Source organism: Panthera onca, chromosome C1, assembly GCF_046562875.1.
Source record: "Panthera onca isolate mPanOnc1 chromosome C1, mPanOnc1 haplotype 2, whole genome shotgun sequence".
In the NCBI taxonomy this organism is placed as follows: Eukaryota; Metazoa; Chordata; class Mammalia; order Carnivora; family Felidae; genus Panthera; species Panthera onca.
In genome coordinates, this window is record NC_138346.1 from 149,846,740 (window position 1) to 149,861,869 (window position 15,130).

The following is a 15,130-nucleotide window of genomic DNA, read 5'->3' on the forward strand; positions in this document are numbered from 1 at the left end:
AACTTCATGTAGCCCTAAGTTCATGTGCAGCCCGAAGCAGGGTTCAGTCCCACGAACCATGAGACCATGACCTGAGCCAAAATCATGAGTGGGATGCTTAACTGACAGTCACCCAGGCTCCCCAAAACATTTTCTTTTTCATTGACATTTCCCATGATTATTAGCTGAGAGAATATTTAATAGGGCAGGAAAATAATGTTCTTTGGTTTAAAACATGGTGATATAATTTGCTTACCATAAAATTCACCATTTTAAATGTACAATTCAGTGGTTTCTAGTATATTTACAAGGCTGTGCAAACACCACCACAATCTAATTTGAGAACATTCTCATCATCCTAACAAGAAACCTCACACCCTTTAGCCATAGCTCCTCATTCCCCCCTTGTCCCAGCCCCAGGAAACCACTAATCTTTCTCTATTGATTTGCTTATTCTGGACAGTTCATATAAATGAGATCGTACAATATGTGGCCTTTTGTGACTGATTTCTTTCACTTAGCAAAATGTGTTCAAGGTTCATTTGTGTTACCTCTTTTATTTCTCTTAACAATACCCCATGGAAAAATAGCAATCAATTTTACCAGGGAGGAAATGGAAACATATATATGTTAAGTTGCTCTTGGGCATGAAAATCACACATTCACTCAACAAATATGTATGGAACATCTATATATGCCAGAAATACTCTATAAAGTAGGGTTATGGCATTTGGGGGTGGTGGTCATGTCACATAAATAAATAGACATGTAATATAATATTAACTAGTAATAAGTACAATGAAGAAAAATAAAGCAAAATGAATGGATAGGAGGTATCAAGGGTATTATTTTAGGGAAAGTGATGAGGGAAGGGTTCTCTGAGGAGGTAACATTTGAGTTGAGACCTGAAGGGAGGGAGGGAAGAAGGCACACAGAGGGAACAGCAAATGCAAAGGCTCAGAGGCAGGAGTGTGTTTGGTGTGTTGGAGGAACAAGGAAGCCGGTGTGACTGGAAGGCAATGAGAGCAGGAAGGAGAGGAGAAAGGTAGGCAGGCGGAGAGTCGACCTCGGGTAGGCACAGATGCAGCATCATCTGTCATAAGAAGGTGGCAGATGGAGTAGCAGAGTGCAAATAATGCCAGCTGGAAGATCTGGTGGTGGGAGGATGAGACAGTTCTCTCCTGAAAGTTTCTGTTATTTCAATGTAACAAAAACAAAAGTGGTAACAGACTGTGAGGAGGGGGTGGTGGTGTCAAAGAGTTGAGAAAGAGATGAGAATGAATGGACTAAGGATATTTAGTGGAGTTGTCTGGCAGCACTGAGGGACCACTTGAAGTCGGTAACATGTTTTTCTCCAGCCACATAAGTCATCCAAGTATCAATGTGAAGTTCGTTGTAACCAGGGTTGAAGTTTCGCCAAGTAGGACAATGGGAGAGAGGGACAGGAGAGTTGAGGATGTGTGTATAAAAGGACCATGCAATCTAAACTGGGAGGAGAAAGGACAGAAGACGAGTGATTGGCTGGAGGGGTGGTGGGATCAAAATATTGTGGGAGACTGAGTGCCGGCAGGAGTGAGCTAGAAAATAGGAAGTGGTGTTTAGAGAGTTTGCAGTTATTGGTTATGACAAACTCTAATGTATGACTCAGACTGCATGGCTGAGGTGGGTGGAGGATAAGATTATTAGAAAAGTTAAAAAAAAAAAAAACAAACCAGTAGGTCAGGGTATTGGATGGATCCATTTTGTAAATAACTAAATCACCAATAGTGATATCAAGAAAAATGGCAGAGACTTAGTGAGGCAGATGCTAGAATGAAGGAAGGGGTAGTTGGCAAATGACTACAAAAAGCAGAGGCAGCAGGTGGTATAGTTTAATGTCATGTATTTCAAGTGAAAAGTGGATTTTCGGGAGGAAGGAGGAATAATGAGCTGGAATTGGCAAAGACGAATAAGAACTCGCCATGATCTGTGATTTTGGGGTGTATGACTGATTAGGATTAGGATTTGAACTAGGTCTATCTGATTTCATATAATTTCTATTATGCCACTTCAGATTTGGATTAGAATTACAGTTCTTAGACCTAGATTTCAATATTCTCTTGCTATCCCTTCAATGGAAATCATTTGGCTACCCTCAAAGTTGTGTTGCTTTAAATAGTTGCCAAGATCTATTTTAAAAATTGGATTCCTGTTAAAACAAACAAAAAAACTCCATACATTGCAATTGGTTAATAGGTTGAAGAAACTGAATCTTCTGGCCTCTAGTTTCCCATAGTCTGGATTTTATAATTGCATCCCCATGGTGTTATTTAACATGCTCCTCTGTTCTCTGCAATTCCTGAAAATTGGTAGTCAGATCTTGAGGCTGATCAAACCCAGGTTCATTTTTGGTAAGAATACTTCACTTGACCATAGGCCATGTAATGTCAGGCCAACTCTCTCTTTGTGATGTGAATAGCCATTGGTGATTTTTGTCTAGCTCCATAATTAGATCTAGTATTTCATCAGAATGAAAAATGTTGATATTCCATCAATTCTTTTAATTAGATGAACAGCTTTGAGAAAAAGCTACTTCATCAAATGTGAGTAACTCTGAGATAAAAGTCATTTAGGAGGGAGGCTATACCATCATTGCACCTCTAAAAGCAGCTTATCTGAGAGCTCCTATGGTTTTAAGGATGTATATACTTTGCCTTTAATGTATTTAATTGTAGTTTGTCCTACTTTAAAAGTTAGACTACATTTACAGGATGCAGTTGCACATTGAGGCTTAATATTTGTAGTTATATGGGAATATATTATAGGATTTAGTTCTAACACCTTTGAAGAGGACTGCACAGAAAAGCACTGAAATCTTCAACAAGCATTGTTCCACTGTTCAGCTGCATTTCACAAAAGCTCATAAAATATTAAACTCTTCTGAAAGGTGACCAACTAAATAATTTATGAAAGCAAAGTTTCAAGTCAATGTAAGTACTATTACAGCAAGTGTGTATTCTGTTTTTCTTTACAGGGAAACGTTCTAGGGCTGTAGGCTATAGTGGTTTTAGAGTCAGATAATAGGGTTTGAATTTCTCTTCACTTATTATGGTGACCTTGAGGAAGTTACTCTACATATCCTAAATATATAAGAGAATCTGAAATAGTGTATATCCTAAAACATTAGAAAATACATATGTATTTGGCAAAACCCTCCTTTTTATTCCCTTGGCTAAAGGTAGGGGATAAGGGACATGACCAATTACCAAATATTGTTAATTACCAAAAAAAAATTAACAGTAAGAAATGCTGTATTAAGAACATGCCATCTTTGATTCCCAGGGCAGTGGCAGTGTGGTCAGTGTTAGAGTAAAACACTTTTTAACTCAATATTGATGGAACTGCATGGCAGACCAAGCAGGTCTACACCAGGGGATCCCTAAAGGCAGTTTAGGGAGAGAGAACAGGGCAAATGCCAGAGTTAAACCTGTCTTTGGTTCCACTAAGAGTATAATGAAGACTGAACAGCAGTGAGACAGAAATATACTCTAAATTGCTTAGAAAATAACCATAACATACCTAGACATTTCTCTTGTATTACTGTTAAACTTAGTCCTCTGTCTCAACCTGCCCTGCTTCCCACCCCTTTTCCCAGACTGAGTCAGTACTACCCCATCCCTAGGTTGGCTTCCTGCCTCACTGGAGCCCGATTATCCCACAGTTGTTTCATCTTTTGTGACTGTGCCGACATAGTTGTTAATTCACAGGATATCAAAATGATTTCCAAGTCAGTGAGAAACGAGCACAAACACTGGAAAATGTATTCTCACCATTTAATTTACATAGAAATATATGAAATTGAGATAACCAAGGGAATAGGGCAAAACTGTTAAAACACAGAGGATTTTACAAAGTATAACTTACGTTTGTATCTTGTCACTGTCTTAATTATAATATGTGTAATGTAAATTCTGTGGGTAATGCCTTCATAGAGTTACATTTTTATAAACTTTTTATTGAAGTGTAACACACATACAGTACAGTGGGATTTGCATTTTTAAGGTCATTAGTGTCATATAGCCATGACTGCCTTATTAAATTGTTGTGACCCTTTAAAAACACCTCTTAAAAACTGTGAATTTATGTGACAGAACATCCTCAGCTTCAAAGTGGCATTAAGTTCAGTTGTGCAATGCAGCATCAGACTTAGTTCTGAGTAATGTGTAGAACAATGTGTAGTATTTGATATTGGCCAATGTATTTATAATTCCTGAACTCAACAAATTGACAAGTTGAATTAAAGATGAAGTTCAACCTAGACCTTTAAGGTTATATTCCTGTATTCATTTTTACACATATATGCAATTTACAGTACTCTTAACAACTCTGTTAACTTACAAAGAATAAAAAGGTTTTGCAGCCAAGAGTTGGAATGGAAACAATTTCTGAGATAGAGATCAAATTGTGTTTATAGACACCATTATTGGCAGATTTACTGTCAGTCATTTCCTGTGGGAATATTTCACTGGGACATAATTTTATGCCTTGATTATTCAGTAAATAGCCTTTACTCCATGGAACAGAAATACCTAGAATTATAAATAGTAATGCATGCAAATTACAGTTTAACATTTCACACTATTTTACTAGATGAGGATTAAGATTATTTAATAAACGATTTCTTATTTATCACTGAAATAATTTTAAAATGACACTAATACAATATGGACTAGTGGAGAGAGGCAACAGACTGGAAATGGAAGCCGTTTGTTTCCTCTAAACTAAAACTGACATTTTTTTAAAAATATTTATCACATACATATATAAGATGCTATACTTATACTCTGTGGAGAATACCAAAGCCCATTATAAATAGTCTCTGCCCTTAAGGAGCTTATGAATTTTCTCGTACCAGAGTTAAGGCATGCTTTGTATAAAACAAAACCCAACAAATATACTATGAGTGGATATGACTAAAGTACTCTTGGAGTTGGGAAGGATGAGAGATCATGTCTCTCTGGAATATCAGAGATGACTTCAGAGAGAAAACAGTTGAGTGGAGTCTTAAAAAGATGGATAAGATTTCTGCAAATAGAGATGCAAGTACAATTATTCCAGGAGGCAGAGACTAGGTACTAAAGAAGGTGGTATATATATCAAACCACATTTCGAGACTGAAGACTTTGGTGGGGAAAGAAAAACTTACATAAACATAGTTGGAAATGGGGTTAGAACTATTTCTTCTTTTTTTTTTAAAGTAATCTCTATGCTCAACGAGGGGCGTGGGGCTCCAACCCACCACACTGAGAGTTCCATGCTCTATGGACTGAGCCAGCCAGGTGCCCCAGGACTAAATGCTATTGTTTAGTTACGCAAGCATTCATTTATTCAACAAACATTTCTTGAGTTCTTATTATGTGCAGGCACTGTGCTGGGAGTTAGGAGTACACTCATGAGCTGCTCAGACAAAGGCCCTTTCTAATATGTAAACATTAAAAAATGTAACTGAAATCAGGGGTGATAGCAACCCTGATTCTTCCCGATCAGGGATAGGTCCATTCATCTGTGGCAACTCAAGGTACTCGGAGTTACACAGAATACAGGATTTAATGTTTTTGAGAGAGAACTGGTATTTCCAAATAAAGTTGTTTCCCAATTTCAACCCAATCGTTTCTCAACCAAGTTTAATTAAAATGCAGCGTTAGCAGGGTGATGGGGGGGGGCACTATTTTTGGTTGATAATCAGAATTGTGTTAGCATGCATTCATTAAAAAAAGAAAGATAGGGACACACGTGTGGCGATATTTTGGACAAAAGGATTCTTCTTAACTGAATTTCGCTGCAAATTTCCTTTAAATAGCTAGCTCCCGGGGTCATTAAAATGATTTGGAACGTTTCTAGAACACATTACACTAAGTGAGATACACCTGTACTCACGCCGGGTCCGTCAAACCCATCCTTGTTTTCTCTCAAGCTAGAACTTGCTGTAATAGACACGCCTCGTGCACTGGTGGCAATTGGGAGGGAGGGTGGTGAAGGCGACGGGATGGCAGCTAGGAGAGCACTTTCCCTTTCTCCAAAACTTTGCAGGCTTCCAGCCCAGACTCACCTTCCTGCTCGTTCTTTTTCTGCCTCACCTCTCACTGTTACCCCCCTTCCCCAACGCTCCGACCGTAGCGCGCTCCGTGCGCTTCCCCTTGCCTCCCCGCGTCTACTTTAGCTCACTTTCGCTGGCCTCCCTGCCCTGCCCTCCGCCCCGCCGCACGCCGAGCGCCGCGCGCCCACCCAGGGAACGCAGCGCAGCCGCCCGCAGACTGCGCGTCCCGTCGCGGCCCGAGGCTCCGGGGCATGCGCTCTGCGGCGCCGCCGCCCTCCCCCACCCCTTGCCGCGGCAGAGTTATGCCAAGTATGTGAGGAGCCCGCGAGGGCCAGCGCCGGTCATGGGGAGCCGCCGTCGTCGCCGCCGCCGCCTCCGCGAGCGCAGATTTTTCCCCAACAGGGCTCCGTCCTCCTCTCGCAGCGGGGGCGAGCCTGGCTGTTGAGGCGGAGGGGATGGCGGACCCTCTAAGGAGGACGCTGTCCAGGCTCCGTGGGAGGCGGAGTCCCCGCGCCGCCGGGGGGCTCGGGCTCCGGGCGGCGGCTGCAGCTACGGTGGCGGCCTCCGCGGTAGCCGAGGGAGCCCCGGACGCCTCCTCGTGCGAGCACGCCGGCGGAGCCCGGCCGAGCCTGGAGCGGCCCCCGCCGTCGCCTCAGGCGTGGGGCCCCGAGGCTCGGGTCCCGGGAGGGCGCCCGGATCGGTGGGGAGCGCTCGGGCCTCGGCCGCGCGGCGGGAAGGAGGCCGTCTCTTCGGGTGGCGGGCTCACTCGCGCCTCTCTGCGCGCCCCGCCGGGCTCCGAAGGCAGCGGAGAGGACGACGACGAGCAGGAGGACGACGCCGACTACTATGAGAACGTGCCCGGCGGCTCCCAGTCGGCGCCCGAGCCCGAGGGGGCGGAGGCGGAGCGGTGGCCCCCGCCTCCCCCGGCGGCGGGCTCCTCCCCGGGGGCGGAGGGCGGCCGCCTGGAGACAGGCAGGCTGCAGACCCAGTTGCGAGAGGCCTATTATCTGCTGATCCAGGCCATGCACGACCTGCCCCCTGACTCGGGCGCGCGGCGGGACGACAGGGGTTGGGCGGATCGCGGCTGCCTTGTGGGAGCCCGGGCTCTGGGCCAGCCGCCTTCCCCCTGCGGCGCTGCGGACCGCCGAGCCTGCCCCCGAGACTGGCAGCGGGGAGGCGGTGGCCGCCCTTGGCAGCAGGTGTCTCCGCCCCGGTCTCCTCCGAGGGAGTCGGGGGGAGGCCGCCTGCGGACTCCTCGGATGCGGCTGTCCTGCAGCAGAAGCCTCGAGAGCCTCCGGGTGGGTGCCAAGCCTCCTTCTTTCCAGCGGTGGCCGAGCGACAGCTGGATCAGGTGCGGCGCGCGCGGGGACCTGGACGAGCCCCCGCCACGTGGAGGCGGGATGGACGGCTGGAGCGGAGGCAGCGCCCCGGCCGCGGCCCCCTCCGGCCTCCGGCCTCCCTGCTCCAAGGACCCCGGCCGCTCCACGGGAAGCCCCTTCAGGGATCCTGCGGGGTCAGCTGTGGCACGCAGCCGCAAAGGAGATGGCCAGGAGGGGCTTCCCTTCCTCAAGCCTCCTGCGGTGACAGTCAAGAAGCTGCAGAAGTGGATGTACAAAGGACGTCTGCTGTCCCTGGGAATGAAGGGTCGCTCCCGGGGGACATCCCCCAAAATCTCTGGAGCGCAGGCGAACCCTCCAAATCTGGGCGCCTTGAAAATGCGTGAAAGCCAAGTCCTCTCCGTGCCTCCAGACCAAAGAATTACGCTAACAGGTAGGATACTTTGCGATCAGAATGCTAACTCTTTGAGTCTTAGTGTTTACCAACTGGGCTTCTGTCTTAAGAGACAAGAATAAGGTATGCATTTGCAGACAGGTACGTGCCGGTGCCAAAGTCAGTGACACGTAAGTGGCAGCTGAATGCACCAGGTTACTTGGTATAACGCATTCGCTCGTTTTGTCTCCCCCCTGCCTTTAAAAGAGTGGCATGAGGAACTTGGGGTTTTTGTTTTTTCTTCTATAAACCGGCGTGCATACTCCTGAATACTACACTGAGTAAAGGTTAAGTTCATCACACGCTTTTTGTATAGAGTTGGGCGGTGCTGCCTTCATTTTTATTTTTTGTGGCTCTAGGCAAATCCGTAGACTTTGTGGAGGTTGTGAATTTGAATTTGATTCAAGGGAGACTTTATGGGCTTCATAAACTGTCATTTTACTCATTACACGTTTTCTTTTTTCTTTTCCGTCTCTCTCCCAGGCCCGCGTGCACACAACAGACACACAACCAAACCCAAAAACAAACCAAACTATCAACCAAAATTTCTTTTTAGTCACTAGGATTTCACGTACTTCACCTCTCCACCTTTCCTCCCTTCTTCCTTCCACAACAACAACAAAAGAAAAAAAAAAAAAAACCAACAAAGTGAGTAATCTTTTTATTGTGGAAAAATAAGGGCACCGGTATTTTAATCAAGAGAAAGATGTCTAGTACTTCTAAGAAAGTGCATTCATTTAAAGTCATGTGCGAACTTAAGTATATTTGGTAATTATGTTGTCAATAGTAAAAATTTGTTTCTGAAAGAAGGACGGTAGTTTCAAACTGAGTCCAAAACAACACTATCCTTTGAACTACAATTTTAAATACAAAGACTTTTAGTGAACAAAAAGACATATGTCATTAATTTTAAAAATATTAAATGATGATATATAAAAGGATTCACAGTACTTAGCATTTTCTCTGGTAAGAATTACAAATCCTCCAGGACTGGGGTTTATACACATTAACTTTGTTTAACCAATAAATACAAAACTGGGGAGAAACAAAGTTCACAAAACTTGTAATCGCACAGTGAGGACAAATCAAATGATTCATTTAAAGCATATACAAACTGGAAAAGTTTTTTTTTTTTTTTTTGAGTCTATAAATCTCTAATCCATACCTGTCAAAATTTATCCCATTTCTTTATCCTGTTTATCCTCAAATTTATTCCATTTCTTTTTTTTAATATTTTTTTAATGTTCATTTTTGAAAGAGGGAGAGGGAGAGGGGATGAGAGAGAGGGAGAGGGGGAGAGAGAGAGAGAGAGAGAGAGAGAGAGAGATTGAGAATGAGCGGGAGAGGGGCAGAGTGAGAGGAGGAGACATAGAATCCGAAGCAGGCTCCAGGCTCTGAGCTGTCAGCACAGAGCCCGAGGAGCGGCTCAGATTCACAAACTGTGAGATCATGACCTGAGCCAAAGTTGGATGCTTAACCAACTGAGCCACCCAAGTGCCTCAAACTTATTCCATTTCTTTTGAATAAAGGATAACAGAATGTACATTTTTTTTTTGTAAAGGGAGGTGTACTTGCTAAGTTCACATTAAAAAAATACGTATTTGCAGGAGTAAAGTATTTGTAATCTTTGTATTTTATTGCTACTATATCTTTACTTCCCATGATCTTGTTTCAGTTAACTCTTTGTAAGATCGTTAAATTTCAGCCATAACAAAAATCTGCATAAAATTTTAGTCAATTTTTTTTACCCTTTTGTTGCAAAGGTTAAACATTTACCATCTGATGGCTTTAAGATCCTCAGTTATAGTGTAAATAAACATTCAAGGATTTTTAAAGTAATAATAAATGTAATAATGCTCAAGAATGAATTCATTGATTCTTTTCATTGAGAAACTAATTAAATTGAAGTAACTGTAAAATAAATTAAAATGAAACATTAGAATTACTATGTGATAGTATTTTAGATATTTTACAAGAAATCTAAGCAAATGCTTGAGTTATTTCTGGTTTAAATAACTTTCTCAGATGTTATTTCCTTTCAAATCAAATCATCTTTTAGGAAAGATATAAATAACTTGTGTAATGTTTACATATCTGGTATAGATTTGGAGAGTTAATCTTGTTTTTTTTTTTAACTATTTTTCATGAAGGTTAGTTGAACTTATTAAAACCATCTGGATACTTTATGTGGTTCTCATAATCCCCCTGCATATCCCCCCCCCCCATGACACCTGTCATTTAACAACAACAAAAGAAACAGGAGTCAAGAAGTTTACCCAGGGTGGCACAAACTAGTATTATATGGTTTGTATATATTAGTGTAGGGATTCAAACTATTATATGGATTCAGACTCAGGTCTCAATGACTCCAAAACCCCTATTTATATGAGGTTAAACACATGCTAAAGTTCCTTAGAGGCCTGATCCAATTAATTATATTAAGTTGCTTGAAATGAGGAGATGAATGGAATTTCAACAAGGTTTAGAGGGTAGGTAACTACCTCAAAATTGCAAAGAAGATGGGGGAATTCTCATAGGTTTTTTTTTTTTTTTTTTAATGTTCATTTATTTATTTTGAGAGAGAGAGAGAGTGCTCTCGAGGTGGGAAGGGGCAGAGAAAGATGGAGAAAGAGAATCCTAAGCAGCTTCTCACCTTCAGGGCAGAGCCCCATGATGGGTGGAGATACGGTGGGGATGGGGGTCAGGGATGGGTGTTGGGCTCAACCTCAGGAAGGGTGAGATCACCACCTGAGCTGAAATCTAGAGTCCCAGGCTTAACCCTGAGAGCCACCCAGGTGGCCTATTAAGATAATTTTTAAATGAATATATCTATTTTAGGAGCGCCTGGGTGGCTCAGTCAGTTAAGTGTCTGACTCTTGATTTTGGCTTAGGTCATGATCTCACTGTTCATGGATCAAACCCCACCTTGGGCTCTGTACTGATAGCACAGAACCTGCTTGGGATTCATATTCTCTCTCTCTCTCTCTCTCTCTCTCTCTCTCTCTCGCACATGCGCCTCTCTTTCTCTACCCCTTTCTCCCTCGCTGCCCCTCCCCCACTCGCGCTTGCTCTGTCTTTCAAAATAAAAAAAAACTTAAAAAAAATCAGTATATCTATTTTAAACCTTCACCTTTAAATGTTTACTTTAGTTAAGATTGATGTTACCTGGATTCTACCTTTTTTTTTAGTAAAATCTTTTTTAGTGTTTATTTTTGAGAGAGGGAGAGAGAGAGAGAGAGTGTGAACCGGAAAAGGGCAGAGAGAGAGGGAGACACAGAATCTGAAGCAGGCTCCAGGCTCTGAGCTGTCAGACTTGGAGCTCAAACTCATGAACCATGAGATCGTGACCTGAGCCAAAGTCAGACACTTAACTGACTGAACCACCCAAACACCCCTCTAGAGTTTACTTTTAAATTCTGTTTTCAGGGTGCCTGGGTGGCTCAGTCGGTTAAGCATCCGACTTCAGCTCAGGTCACGATCTCGCGGTCCATGAGTTCGAGCCCCACGTCGGGCTCTGGGCTGATGGCTCGGAACCTGGAGCCTGCTTCCGATTCTGTGTCTCCCTCTCTCTCTGCCCCTCCCCTGTTCATGCTCTGTCTCTCTCTGTCTCAAAAATAAAAATTAACATTAAAAAAAAAAATTTAAAAGAAAAAAGAATCCTGTTTTCCTTTTTCTTTTTAAAAAAATTTTTAACGTTTATTTAGTTTTGAGACAGCACAAGCGGGAGAGGGGCAGAGAGAGAGGGAGACACAGAATCCGAAGCAGGCCCCAGGCTCTGAACTGTAAGCACAGAACCTGACTCGGGCTCGAACTCACAAACTGCAAGATCATGACCTGAGCCGAAGTCAGGTGCTTAACCAACTGAGCCACCAAGAGCCCCTAAATCATGTTTTCTAAAAAATTAATTGGGCATTCCAGATGAAGTAATTCATTCTAGATTGTATAAAGGTGTTAAATACACCAAAAGGTTTATATCACACTTTTCTATTCAGTATTATTTATGAGAATGTTTTCTTTCAAGATGAAGTTAAAGAATTTATAACACAGAATAACTAATGGGATGGAGATACCTAATCTATCTAATACTTAGGTATTTTGAAAATTTTTGAGACCACATAACAATCATTTTTAAATGATTTGGAATGATTTTAAATTTATTTTGGAAGCCAAAATGATGTTTTGTTTTGATTTCTGTCTCCTACTGAGAACCTTTAAAACTTTAGATAGTATAATAATGCCAATGATTTGGTGTTTTGGGTGTGATGTTCACAGATTGGCCAATTTGTACTTAATTGAGATGATTATTTAAGAAATCTAAAGTCATTACACATGATAAATATTGTCAAGTTTCTGCAAGCCATAGATTACAAAGGAATTTTAATCTATTTGCCAACTATACTTCATTATAAGTCTTTATAAATATATTTAATTAGCATATAGTACTCAGGAATAAATTCAAAGGCACTAGGTTGAGCTATTTCAGCCTTTTATTGCCTTAAAAAATAATTAGCCTACCTTGACTCTACTTTTGCTGCTACACGATCTGTGAAAGAAAAAAATTAGGGCATGTAACTTGTTAATATTTTGTCTGAAAATTTTAGGTAATTCTTTTAAAATAGTATTAATTGGTGTGATTTCATGCATTATACTTTGTTAGGTTGAGATTTATAATGCAGATTCTCATCTATTTCTTCTATTTCCTGAAGTATTTGTAGCTCTAATTTCTTTATGATCTACATGATCTTTATGAATTTTTTCAACAAATTCTTTTATGCATTAGCCCTATTCATGATTAGTATCAATAGGCATATAATGTTTGGCTGTCTTCTAACTTTAAATCCCTCTCTGAGAAATTCTGCCATTATGGCCCTGGAAGCAAGTTCAGTTGTCTTTTTTTTTTTTTTTGGAAGAGTGCCACAGAACATTGAAGTTGCTGGTGGCAGGAAAACTCTGAGAATTACAAATTCAGCAGAAAATAGTGTGTTGATTTGAAAGTCCTACATTTGTAAGTGGAATTTATTTTTTGGAATCACTAAGGTTATTTTTTAGACCTTTGCCACTCAAAGCGTGGTTATGGAGCAGTGCTTTTCAAACTCTGAAAATCTTGTTAAAATGTGGATTTATAGGTGTAGGGGGTGGGACCTGAGATTCTGCATTTTAACAAACTTCCAGTGTAGATGAGGCTGTTTGGTATGTACTTTGAGTAGCAAGGTTCTAGAGTTCCCAGTGCCCCAATCACCTATCTTGACACATTTATTAAAGTTTTGAAGAAGCATTCTACTTTATTCTGATACTTGATACTTAAACTAAATTCTATTAGAACAAAGCAGTTGAGGTCTTTCAGCTTCAGTTTTATTATGTATACTTACTGCTTACATGTGACAAGTTTAAGCAGTTCCCTTCATATTGGTCTTATCTTGCACCAATAAATATGAGATTGTGGAATCTACTAGAGAGGAGGCTATGTAGTATGCTGGTTAACAGAATAGAGCCTCTAGTTGTCTGATCAGACCCCATCACTGACCAGGCTTGTGACCTGGAACAGGTCACTCAGCCCTCAGGTTGCTGTGAGGATGAAAAAAGATAATCTGTTTGGTACAGTGCTTGGTGCTTAGTTAGCTGTTACCAAGAGAAAGGTAATCAGGCTTTGTGAGAATACTACCTTGCCCAGATGGTTAGGATTCTGGATAGAGAGTGAAGTGATCAGAAGGTAAGGAGTACTGCCTTGAAGAACACTGGCAATCGAGCTAACACACACCTGTTTAGGGACACTTACTTATCCTGCCCTTCTTTTGTGCGTCTTTGTCTTGCTGTTCCCTCTTACTTTGTGGAACTGCAAACAGTCTCAGAGTTTTCTTCTCTACTGTCCCTAAAGCCAGCTAGCACACAGCTTTTTTTTCTTAAGGGTTTTGTTGCTAGTCACAAGGGAGGAAACGTAAAACAGAAAAATAACTTACTTCCTTTTCATTGTACCCATCTCCCCACTTAGATATATCTGGAAAAGAGAAAGGCACATGTATATAAAAACTCATGTACAAACCTAAGGCTTGTATTTATTCTAGTCATTTCATCTGGGCTGCCAGGTTTGACTCTAAGCAGGATTGCTTGTATTTATTTAAATTCTAATACAATGTTGTAAGAATTCTTTTATTTAGGATTTTTTAAGGAGATGTAAGCAAAGCAACAAAGTTTGTTTCTGCAGTAGGGCTTTTTTAAATGATGAAAAGATGTCTGTATATACTGTACAATTTCAGTGAAGGTTGAAATCCATAATTTCTCAGTTTGCTGATGATTTTGAGGTGGGGCACTAGTTAAATGTTTAGTAATAGTAAGTCATTTAATTTATTATGAAATAATAGTTGAGGACAAAAAATTGGCTTGAGTAGTTCACTACTATGTAGAATATTTTTTGAGTGAAAAACTTAATTGCCACTTCTGCATTCTCTTACGGATTTTCAAAGTAAAGTTATTTTAATTACTCATTTCATTAATTATACCACAACATGTATAATTATAAGAGAATAAAGACATTTTTGACTTGCAACTTTGCGTACTTATTTTGGTATCTTTTTTTACTTATATTTTCTTTTCATTGTGAGTGTGTGTGTGTGAGTGAACATAGCTGTAGGTAAAGCTAACAGGAGCTAAAGATAATTTAAATTTATGCCAGTAGGGTTTAACATTAATTTTAGCATAAAAGGGAGTAAATGGAAGATTGCAGATAGCTTTCTGTGTAATTTACATTCATATGCATCTGTTTAGTTACCTGAGATAAAAATGAAATGTTTAAAATTAGGGTCCTGAATGTGTTGCTTATATTCAGTTTTAATAAATGAATGAATTTGGCCTTTATCAGAAATCATAATGATGTACCTATTTATCTCTAAATTTTAAGTTCAGTATCATGTAGTATATTGAATTATTCAGCAATAGCAGTCAGATTATTTGGTTTCAAGTTTTTGTGGTCTGTAGTTTCATGAAAAATAGTTGCATTGTATCTCATGGTATAATTATTCCTTTTAATATTACACATTTATTAAATACTTATATCAATAGATACATCAATTTGCTTAAATACGGGTTGCTAATAGCTTTGTTTTTGTCATTACAGTTCCTTGGAGTGTAGTACAAGTAAAAGCATGTTTATTTCTTTAAATGTATGTCAAAAACTCAATAGGACTCAAAATAATTTAACTATATAAAATTTTGGATCTGCTGAGAGACATCTGAGAAAATGATAAAATAATATGTGACTCCTAGCTATCATGAGTTGTATAATTTTATACTTTTGGCTTCAAATTTATA

General features: G+C 40.8%; 1 protein-coding gene across 2 annotated transcripts in view; it reads left to right on the forward strand.

Moving 5' to 3' along the window:
- Positions 1 to 5,424: 5,424 nt before the first annotated feature.
- The window catches only part of SYDE2 (synapse defective Rho GTPase homolog 2), a 52,337-nt gene continuing 42,631 nt past the window's right edge, over positions 5,425 to 15,130 (forward strand). For both annotated transcript variants that reach the window (XM_060625395.3, XM_060625396.3), the window contains exon 1: positions 5,425 to 7,825. In XM_060625395.3, coding sequence (XP_060481378.3) covers positions 6,511 to 7,825 — 1,315 coding nt within the window. In that variant the 5' untranslated portion in view covers positions 5,425 to 6,510. The remainder of the gene's footprint in view (positions 7,826 to 15,130) is intronic.